We start from the raw sequence: 12,095 nt of genomic DNA on the forward strand, positions 1-12,095 counted from the left end.
GACCTCTCTGTAACATGGACATCCATTCCACCGCAGCTCAAGTGGAAACCCTTCCCCGTTTCTCTAGAGTTATTCAGGCGGCTGAAAACTGATCTGTTGAGCAGATCATCTCTTCGGCTAGCACTACCTTAAATCTACATATGTTTATCTTACTCTGTTTTTCTTATACTAATCATCAAACCCCTACTTTTGGGATACAAGACTGCTGCTTGCACATTACTGATATGAAGCCCGTGAGAAATTATTTGACTGTACAGCTTTATCCTGCAATCTGTTGAGGTGCCAGCTCTTGCAATGTTCAAACTTGTTTAAGGTTTAGAAAAATTAAGTGACCCGTTTGCATAATCTTTTTCTCCAGGTTGAACATTAACTTGGGATGCAGTAATTCAAAATAAAACAGCTTAACAGTAATCCTAAATTAATGTATCATCTCTTGAGTTTCCTCTGGCATTTCCAGATCTTCCTTTTTACTCACCTGTTAAAATGAGTTTTTACTCAACTGTATGTCACTTCTGATACTATACATATTGTGCATATGTACATACCTTAATAAACATTTTTTGTAAGAAAAAATCTGAGCTCTTTTGCCAGCAATGTACTATCATTGGGTTTAGTAGCAGTAACAGAGGTAGCAGTAACATCAACCTCTTTCCAGGAAAAACTCATTCAACATCGTCTTGAGGCCAGCAGTCTCTTCTATTCAGGTATTGCCTTGAAGACCACTGTTAGAGGTCACCTGAGTCACAACATGTACTAAGTGATGTGATGCTGACGTAAGGCAGCAAAAAGATGCTTTACGCTTCTTTGATCCTTTTTGTCATCTCACAGTATGGGCACTAAATTACAAAACCCTTATTTTCATCACATCTGTATTTCACCCATGTGGAGGTGGTAAGTGTGATAAATTAGAGAACTAGGAAGACAAATTGTCATTCCCTCTGTTAGCCATACTTCTGCCCACCAATCCATCTCTCTGAGACATGAATAATTCCAAATGCCTCAGTATCTTTGCAGAGATGCCCAGGGCTAGACAGGCTAGATTCACTGTTGGTCTGCTTCTTCCACATGAAAAATGTCTTTATTTTTAAAGCTGATTACCTTGAGGACCTTTTATTATCTTTATTATCACTGACATTTTTTCCTTTCTCATCTTCTCATCCCCCCAAAAGGGGAATGCATGAGAAAGAAGTTTGTTCTATTCTGATACATTACGTGCTTTTATGTGAAACAAGAATTTCAAAAATTTATTTAGACATAATTTTATTACATGCGTGACCACATTGATTCTGGTCACTATCAGCTTGATAAAAATAAAATAATTATTATGTTGGCACCTTCTCTGTGATCTCCATGACAATTAATAATAAAGTTAGGCAGAAATTTTAAGGGCGTTCCAATACAGAGCTTTCCTTTTGCAAATATCAAAACCATCGCTCTTTAGCAAAAGATATATCAATTCAAAGACACAAATCACATTTCAAAGAAAAAGTATTAGTATTATAGAAAAAAATTAGCTTGGTGAATTCAGTGAAATAGTACAGTACTAGCATTTCACATGAAATGCCATTAGTATCTTCAGGAAAGTAACTGAAAAGAAACCTTGCAGCTATACCCTGAAAAGATGGATGCTTTAGTCAGTGATACAGGTGCATTTATCCAGATTTTCTCTTCTTAGCTTATGCTAACTTAAAACACACAAAAACCTGTGGCATTAAAAATTATTAAAAATCATTCTTCTGAACTTATATGGATGCACATATGGGTCACTGACCAGGACCTCAGCCCACCTCCTGCCGCCCTTCAGCTCCTTATGTGTTTCATGTCAGTACAGACCCTGGGGCTTCTGGGGCTGTTACAGGGATTGCGAGAAACAGTTCCTATGGAGAACCATGGCAAATTAAGAAAAAAATACCCCCACCTCCCTCAGTCCACTGGGGATTATTACAGCAAGGTGTATTTTAGAGGTCTTCACGCATGGAAATGGTAGAGCACAGGATCTCCATCAAAATTCTTCCTATGAGCATAAGGCCAGATTCTGACCTACTATCCAGTGCAAATCTGAAATAACTCCAATGATGCCAACTGTCTGAGTATTTCTAAGGAAATGAATAAATTTAAACTTTTAAAATAATTTACATTTAAGCTAATATGAAGCAAACAAAAATGTCTCACTGAGAGGAAACATGAGACATGATAATAAATTTAATCAAATCAATATAAGAGTTTACCATTTCGAATTCATGCTTGAACCAGCCCATACCAACTAGTTGAAATTTAGTTCTGCCCGGGTATTAATATTTGAGATTGACTCTTCCATAAAATAAACAATGATGTTTATGCAAAGAGCAACTACCTTCTCATGCCTCATAAAAATTACAATTATGCAAAAATTGAGGGCCAAATCCACCTCTGATGACTTCAGCAGAATAAAGGTAGGACCTGTAAGATCATAGCTATATGATATGAAACTATTTAATTCACTATTTTATAGAAAATATTTTTTAATCTTCTATTGACATAATATACAGCTATACACCTCCTAAAGTTATCCAAACATGGGCAGAGCTGCAAAAACATTCAAATAGAATTTGTGTAAAAAGCAAAAGTCACCATTAAAAAAGGAATTTAGGCCTTTGTACAACATACCACTCTGTCCCTTTGATTTGCTCTTCCTTTTAGTTTTCATTTTATATTTAAATTTAAAAACTAGTCAACACACTGATATAAGTATGTAGATTTTCATTTAAATAAGTCAGTCAACAATCTTTTTTATAAAGTATTTAACACTTCATTGTAGAAACATAGGCAAAATGACTATTATAACCAAAATGAAAAATACTGTTCAATTTAAAAAAATGTACTTAAACAAGAACCTGAAAAAGTTTATGATATGCATAACATTGTTCAAGCAAAATTGCACTAGTATTACATAAATCAGGAGTTTATAAAGGCCCCAATATGGCAAAGTTTAGAAATAGGTAGTATGCATGCACAATAGTACAACAAAAATCTTTTATAAAACAGCAGTTATTTTTGTAATGCTTGTACAAAGGGAATAAAGAGCAACCACAAACATATTTAATCTGTTAGGTTAATATATTATGATAGCTAAAAGTCAGTCATGTCTTGCAGAGGAACGAAGAGTCCTCCACAGTATATGTGTGAATAAGTCTTTTGTGCCTTTATAGTTATGTATAAAATACTTTGATTCAGTTTAAACCTGAAAGAAACTGTATTCTTTATTTCCATCAAAATTAAAAAAAGGTGAGTCAGATTTTTCTTCTTAGCAACAACAGAAAACAGACCAGGTCAGAGGAAGTGCTGGAAACTGATACTCTTGCTTTTCATTTTCAGAATTGAATTTTGATATTTAATCCAGACTATTGAAACTTGGGCTTAAGTAAAGTTCCACCTATATGCAATTTGGTTATGTTTTACCTCAGCAGTATTACAGTTTATCTTCATTTAAAGGAACTGGTGTGTTTTTGATTCCTTAGCATATCTTTAAACAGGTATGACTCTTTTGGTGATTGTCAAAACTCAATGCTGTGATCATGTGTGTGTGCTTAAGTTTTTTTTTTTTTTTTTTTTAATCTTCCTACTGCTTGGTATGTGTCGGGGAATTATTAATCCATAAGTAATGCATGTGATTAAGTGAATAAACATATAATGCATGTGTAGGCAATGCCCTCTTGTGCTCTAGGGTGGCTACTGTCCTACAGGACTGTTGGAGTTCGTATGCTTTGTCCCACAGCAAGTAAGGTTTCAGCTTTCAAGATATATTGTTACTATGTTCTATAAGGTTTTAATAAATACAAAGCTTGTTTACATGGTATATATGTTTAGTATATCATGTACAGTCACTGAATTTCTGAAACATAATCATTTGTGTTCATGCAGATCATTAGATGTTTCATTTCTATAGTCTTGTTTACTTCTCGGCAACCTACAGCTAATTCAAAAGCAAGTTATGTCTGTTTGTGAAAAGTTATCTAGCTTTATCAGGATCTGAAGAGAAATTCTAATGGGCACAAAGAAGAGAGTAGACCATTCAACCATTCTTTCACCATTTAAAATAAACAAAATTACACACTGTACTACAGCTTCCAGACTACATAATGAAAAAGTGCAGATACCATCTTCATTGATTAAGTAGAACCAAAAAAGTTCATAGAAAATAGATTGCTCATTTTCACGCTACAAACGAATACGTTGTTTGCAATTTTAACAAATTTAAAGGTGTGTTATTTCAGCAGCATTGTTGTAAATTGTACCGTAGTGCAGTTTCTTTTTCATAAAAATACCTTACAAATGGTCAGTCAAAAGTCATCAGCAAAGGAAAAACCCAGAAAACAATCAACCAAACAAAAAACAGAGGTAATGCTGATGCCAAAACAATTATAATACTGTTGGTACATAGAAAAGTAATCCTTATATTTTATACATTTATACAGAGTATAAAAGGTAACAGCAGATTATGCCACAGTCTCCCTTATCCCAATATCTATTTTCTTTGGAAGGAGTTCTCTTCTTTCATCAACACTTGCAAAGGAGTTTCGACAGTTTTGTCCATCCACGTATAACTTTGCATATACTGGATTGGAGTAATTTGTTGGCTGCAGAGAAATTAAGCGCTCATTAGACCAGTCAGATTAAACAGAAATAAATGTTTATGGAAATGGAAATGGTTTTGTTAAAGCAAGAACGAGTATACATAAAATATAACTGGACATATTTAATAGGTACCTGGACTTCTGCAAACCTGATAATGAGTTAATTATTTAGTTAAAATTAAAATCATGGTATGAGACATGCTATTAAAATAATCAATGACGTGACATGCAGAACAGTATGACAATAAAACCATAAAAACAGTGACAATAATAAAAACAAAAACCTTGAAAAATGTCTCTGAAGTTGGCTTGTCCACCTTATTACATTGGAAGATTTCAGAATAGATATGAAGAAGTTTATAGAGAAGGTGCACTGTGAGACCATGTGACAAGTTTAACAGTAGAAAACTGCAACCAACAGGTTCCGTATATTACCTGTTCTAAGACATCAGCATCCCATCAATTGCTGACCATGTTTTCGAATTCTGTGGCCCAAATATACAACATGATTTGACCAAAAATTCAATACTTTAGTAAGGTAAATTAAACTTTATTTAATAATAAACCAGCATAACTGTTAACATATCATAGTATTTACAGATTGAGAAGTATTTTCTCAATGTTAATGATTTTGGTAGTTTCACCTGTAATAAAAAAATCTATTGAAATGAGTGGTACTTAAGCATAGGACAAGTCCTTTTTTAATTCTGCAAAGCACTTCAGAATCTCCTGTGTCTGACAGCTTAGAAGGATGTGTAACATGGATGAAAACTTACTCTTCTATCATTCATGCTAAAGAGAAAGCATTATCCAGATTTTTAATGTAACTGTCTCCATTTATTCCTTCACACTTTGTGTTTTTATTGTCTCATAGAAGACTTTTGCTATCCAACTAGATTTTCAGCTTATTACCTGTAATAACTGGAAAGGGTACCTTTTGATCATTCTCTAACTAACAAAACAGTACAGCTTAGCTTATTCAAATACTGCAAGTGGAACAGCAGTAAGCTAAAAAACAGGTAAATTGATTTGTTTGGTGCGTGTAAGAAGGGGCTGAACTTCAGAATAACCCAGCTCAGAAGCGGATAAATGTTCTTGACTTGCAAACACCCTGACTACACCCTGGCTAATATGGATTAAAAGCAGTTTAGAAATTTGGCTCTTCCTTCCCTTTCAATCAATACCCTCTCTGAACCAAGATTTACATATTCTTTAGGCAAGCTAGACGTGGCAGCTACTTATCTAGGTTAGCTGCCTATTCTTTCTGTTACAGATGATAAAGTGATTGCCTGGTATCACATTTTCCTGGAATGGAGGCAGAAAAAGGTGAGTCACATTTGTTTAAAAAAAGAAAGAAAGAAGAAGCTACTCTTCTATATTAATGGCACATAAATATGTAATCAGCTGTTGTAGCAATTTATGAGAGCAAATTCTCAGTTATACTTTTCTGTGCACATTGACTTGGAGAACTTTACATCAGTGGTGATGATTACCACCAGCAATTTAAGATAACAGAAATTTAGGTTTATTTCATTTGGCAGGACTTTTCATTTGATTGACAATCACTATTAAGGATAATAACTACAACAGTATAATGACACTTCTCATTTGTCAGTGCCTCATGGAGTTACTGACACATATAAAGCAGTAGGTAATGTCTTATGATTCCTCTTTGTGTGGGTACCAACAGTATAATGCAGTATGCACTACAGTGAGATACAGAAAGTAACCTGAGTGACTTGAATAATGGAAACGATCAGTGTTAGAGATGGGCATATATTCTACCTTTCTTCATCCTCAGTTTTGTGGTCCATCAGAAATATCATACTCTACACAAATTATTAAACTTTCAAATACTAAAAAACTTATTTTTATCATGCAAGAATGCAAATGGCACAAAAATGAATATATAAACTGAGGCATATGAAAATGAACGTTATATTGATGTCCCTTTCTTTTTAATATTTTAAACTTCAATGTTTGCAAAATCATGCTAAATTGCAGTCAAAGTCTGATGTTTTATACATAACTATTTTATGATGTTAGTTATCATTATCAATAAAAATTGATTGGAAGCTGAACAGTCCAAAAATGCATTGCAAATACTAATGGACATTGCTCATTTTAGTGTATATGAATTTCCCCTAAATTAAAAGGACTTGTTTTCATTTACTCGGGAACTTCTTTCAGTTTGATAAACTTCACTAAATGCCTTTAATTACCTATATATTGCATATATATCAAGATATACTTCTGTCATTTTTGTTTAATGCTATGAAAAACAAGACATTGCTTATTGGTTTTGCATTCTTTTGCAAAGATACATTTAAAGCTTTAGATCATGTTACAATGATGGGTACAGACAAAACTTTGTATGCAGAGAGGCACTCCCTATTTCAAATTTGAAATGCATTATTTCCTGTCATTCTCCTTGCCAATTAAACAAAGAAAAACAAAATAAAAAACAGACAGAAAATGCCTCTAATCTAAAATGACACACAAACTTTGTTTAGAAAGGGGCTGTGGTGGAATGAAATGGATTTGAATCATCATTTCTCACCCCTGTAGATAGTGGTCCTTTCAAGTCAGAGTTTAGGTAGATGGATGGAGCTGTGTGGGGAAGCTTGAATGCAGTGGGCCCTCCCCCTATGTATCTGGCCTGTATAAACAGAAAAATTTAGTTTCTGTGCTAACAGAGCATCTTCCATGTGTACTTATAATCACTGTTAAATAAACAGTGCAGTGGTTAAAGACATTCTTTTAGAGTTACCTACAATTAAACAAACCTCAAGTAATTACAAGTATTCTTTAGCTGGGAAGATTCTTGCATTCAGTAGGAGAAAGAAATTCAGCATTTGAAAATCATTTGTCATTAAGCATTAGAGCCAGGCTTCAAAATAGGCATCGGTTCAGTTACTCATCCTCCAGCGAGTTAGTCCCCTTTCATCCTACCTCTTGTATTCCGCACAGTGACAGTGCGATTCAGCAACGCCATCGCTAGAGCTAACAGCAATCCGGTTATTGCTTTGTCAGGAGTGCCACAGAGTGATGGCTGCCCTTCGCTGTACGTCTGATGACAGAGCTCTAGCAGAGATACTGCGGCATTACCCTGCCCGTCCCCTGTCACGTCACTCAGGGAGGTCAACCACTAAAGAGTAGTGCTGCAGAAGCGGCAGCGTCTTTTACAGCAAAATGATAACGCTTCCTAGCTTTGTGTAAACATTTAATCTATCCAGCCAGGACTCTGAATGCTTTGTGCTTTTGGAACTTTTCATCTATGAAATAAAGCAGTCTCATATGTACGAATACACTCTTTCACATTTCAGAAGGCAGACTGTACTGGTAATATATTTCCATTCAGTATAGTTGTGACTAGATTAAAAAAGATAGGTTACAATTTGGTAATTTAAGGCAGATACTTCTATGACAAAAATACATTTTGCAGTTTAGTTTTAACTCTGTTTTGGTAAAATGCAGACACCAGAAAAGAAGATCCATCGACCAGCATCAGACTGCAAAACAATTTATAAAATAGACATGAAGTTTCTTCTAATGAAATCTAACTTCTCTTTATGTTCATTGTATAGCTAAATCTAAATGTTATTTTAACTTTCTATTAATTACATTCAAAGTCAAAACCCTTCCAACACATAAAATAAGTAGTTTTGCCTCTAGAAAAAAAATTACCTTTTCTGCATTTACAGTAAAATCTGAAGCTAGAAGACCACCTTCACTGTGATCATGGCCAACCTCATACATGTTATATGATGGATTGCCAATTTCTACATTGATTCCTCCGTTTATAATAGGTTGTCTTCTGATAGTTTTTGTCCTATAATGCATAAACACAAAAAAAAGACTAGTGATTTTTCAAGTCATTTCTTGGATCCTTCATCCTAAAAAAGTATGAATTTTACTTTATTTATGTTAAATCATTAAGATGAAACAGCATTTCCAGCAGAGATGATCAGAAAGTCCTTGTATTCTTCCCAAAAAGTAGCATTTTGAGCATATGTGCAGATCTGACACAGACTGGAAGTAGCATTTTACTGTTTTTTTCAGTTTGGTTGTAGCAGTATGAAACTCATTGTTTATGCCCCTGAATTCCTCCCACTCTTTCCAAATTTCCCTCAATTCTCAAGGAAGACCTTGCAAACTCATTGCAGCTTCTCTGCAGTAATCAGGATGGAGCTAATATTAATCATCCCCTTTCTCATTTGAAAGCAGTAGGCTAAAGTCTGTCATAATCTGAGGAAAAACAAACGGTTTCATTGTGATACATAAAAAATTCCAGTTTGTATTCCTTATCAATTGGTTACTGAAAAGCTGAAGTTCAACTGGAATTTTTTCAAACTTTAGTAAAGGTGAATTCTTATTTTTAAACTTGAATTAAAAAATAATGAAGACCAGTACATGATTTTCACATGATTGAGTTTAACTGCTTGCGTTGCTGAATTCAGTTCTTTTAGTTAAGAAGGAAATTTTAGCTTGAGCAACTGAAATAACCCGAAGAGGGTAATTTTTCCTGATTCAGCATGTTCTCTAGAATTATGAGAGAATACTAGGGAAGTCACAAGATGCTAAAAGATCTGTATTTTTCAGCAATGGCATAGAAAAATACATTTCTTAAATACTTATCTGTACTGTACAAGTGTTGAACAATATAAACCTAGTTTAATACTTGAAAGTCTTCTCTGAAGAGATAACAAAAGCTAATACACACTTTCAAATACAATTTCATGAAAAAAAAAGGTTTTTTTTATTTGTTTCTATTCAGGTTCGTTTCTATTTTACTACTGAAGATCTATTATTTAACTAGTGAGAGTAACTTGTTCAACTGAAATGACTTACAGACCAGCAACTAGTTTTCAGGATTTGGCTATCATTAAATTTGGTGTTTAGGGACAGCAGCACATGATGCCCATGGAGCCTGGCATGCTAAGTGTTACTAACACTGCGATCAGAGAATTATTTTTTTATATTGCTGGCTTTTAGAAAAGGATTTAAAAATTTATGTTTACTAGTAAACAACAGAGTTTGCAGGAGAGATGCTACATGTGAGATGGTAATGACAGTCTGGAGGACTGAGTCTCATGGAAGGCCATGTTTGCAGCATCAGTAAGTTCATCACACATTTCTAAAGGACTTTACAAAAGAAGTCATTATCTGAGCTTCACAGGCGGGTAACAAGCTACAGGGGAAAGGAAGTAAGCTGTTCAGGACCAAAAGCAGCCCAACTGCAGGCCTGCAGTAGATGCTATGCCTTCTGATTCCCAGGCCAGGTGTTCTCTACTAGGCCACACTGTTATTATTTGGAGTCTGATTTTTCCTTGTTATATCTCCATCTCCAGTGCCACCACTTTGCTAATCATGAAGAAGCTATCAGCTCTCCCAGGTGTCTGCATAGAACAGAAACATCCTTGCTTCCCCTGCCAATTATCGCTCTAACATTCTTAATGTTGTATACTCCACCTTCTCCCCTATTACCTTCATCTCTGTATCCTCACGTGATCAAGATCCTCATAACATTTATTCCACTCTACACTGCCTATCTCAATTTTTATTCCTCTCTGTAAACCTTCTCTTGCTCCAGACTCACCACTTCTCATTCCTTTTGCCTCTATTTTTTCCAACGCCAACAGAAAATCACATATGTAATTAATTTTCCTTTCATAAATAGCCGGAATCTCTGTTGTACCAAGGTTACCTGTCTCCAAGTTATAAACTTCCCTTGGCAAATTCACCAGTGCCCCAATCATGTATACTCAGATTTTTACCATAAACATTTCAAATGCATAAAGCTTGGGTATTGTTCAGGCTTAACACGGCCTTAGAAGAAGTTGCCACAGTCAAAACGTCTGCTGCCCAGCCTAACTTAATTATCAGCTCTAAGAAAGCCAAATTCAAGAGAACAAAAGATTTACTGGTCAGTCCTGGAACTTAGTTTGCTATACAAGATACTAAAGAAATGCACTAATGATGACAAGGCTTGTGACTCTATGGTAGATGCTCTGAATATTGTTTACATTTTCACTATAAATTATATAAAATCAAATCATATTAATCAATGTAAATAAATCAGTGAATACAATTAGAAACTGGAAATTCTGCACAGACTATCTACAAGCATTTATAGAGATGAGCATTCTTTCTTGATTACATGGTTTCAATGAAATACATTAATTCTGTTCACGAAGCCTCTGGATAAAAAATATTAACACTTATACAGCTTTGGCAGGATTGGTCAAGTTTGACAGGAAAAGAACTATACTTTCTTATCTACTGTATGCTGGAATATAAGTAATAGAGATGATTATTCCTACAAGAACCAAAATTCAACTAATTCATTGCATCCAGAAACAGTTTTTTTTTTTTTTTTAAGAAATACTTGTTCACATGTAAGTAGACTTTTGACATGAAAAGAGCTGTCTATATTTTAAGTATTTTGTTCATTTTTTTTACACCATGCAAAAGTATAAAATTACTTACCTTCGTTTTCTTTTACAAAGAAATAGTCCAATTACCAGAGTAGTGATCAAAGTCACCAATAAAACAAGAGGAACAATGATTGCAATGCTTCCTGAAACAGGGAAAGGAAATATCGTTGAATATTCACAGTTTCAAATTTAAACATTTTCTGACCTAGTAATTTTCACAGCTGTGAAATAGTTAAATTAATTTAAAAAAGAATAATTTCCCTTACCAATATATGATGTGATCTGTGTTGAGGTTCATTAATTTGAGATTTGAATATTGATAAATGGAAAAATATTGTTACAGATATTGGTGTACAAACTACAAGTAAGTTTATCAACAAACCATATGCTCTTTTATTCTGGATATCAATACTTTGCGTTAATTCTCACTACACACAACTCTTCTAAATTTTGCCCTCTTTTACCATACGATTATGTACAGAACAGCTTGGACTGAGTAACATGGTCACGGACTTCAACTGCCTCTGTCATTTTTAGCACCTCATTTAAATCACATGATTATTAATTTAAAAGATTTAGTAGTCATGGATCTGACTGAATAATACTGTTATTAGCTTTTATATATATTTATTACTTTTACTTGTGGGAAAAACGAAAAGCAGTAAGCAAAATGCATTTATAGGTGGTTGGTACATTCCTGCATTTTACTGCATTCAACATGAGAGCCAATAATTTTGTTATGTTGATATAAGCAATCAAGGCAACTGCAGTAATGCTTAATGTAGCAGAAAAACAGTGCACAGAGCAGACAGTGATGTTAAAGGAAAGGAGAAGAGGGGAGAAGAGAGATGAAGAAAATTGTCTGCACTTTATTTTGGCAGGTGACTTCAGTGACATGAGACTACCTGCAGGAAGAAGGTCAGCGGTTGTATCCTTCTAAGAATTTCACAGTTCTAATATAAGCATCTGGCAACAAAGAAATACACACTACAAATAATTTTATGCTGTAACAGATCTCAAACTGGCTCTTGGACTACAGGACTCC

The 12,095-nt window shown here is 34.4% G+C and overlaps 1 protein-coding gene across 1 annotated transcript in view; it reads right to left on the minus strand.

Annotated features, from left to right (window-relative positions):
• Positions 1-4,475: 4,475 nt before the first annotated feature.
• The window catches only part of LRP1B (LDL receptor related protein 1B), a 572,531-nt gene continuing 564,911 nt past the window's right edge, over positions 4,476-12,095 (minus strand). The window contains exons 89-92 of the mRNA XM_026088976.1: positions 11,103-11,193; positions 8,301-8,445; positions 7,174-7,272; positions 4,476-4,616 (exon numbers count right to left, since the gene is read on the minus strand). Of these exons, the coding sequence (XP_025944761.1) occupies positions 4,476-4,616; positions 7,174-7,272; positions 8,301-8,445; positions 11,103-11,193 (476 nt within the window). The remainder of the gene's footprint in view (positions 4,617-7,173; positions 7,273-8,300; positions 8,446-11,102; positions 11,194-12,095) is intronic.

The sequence above is a fragment of the Apteryx rowi genome, unplaced genomic scaffold, assembly GCF_003343035.1.
Source record: "Apteryx rowi isolate R43461 unplaced genomic scaffold, aptRow1 scaffold_8, whole genome shotgun sequence".
In the NCBI taxonomy this organism is placed as follows: domain Eukaryota; kingdom Metazoa; phylum Chordata; class Aves; order Apterygiformes; family Apterygidae; genus Apteryx; species Apteryx rowi.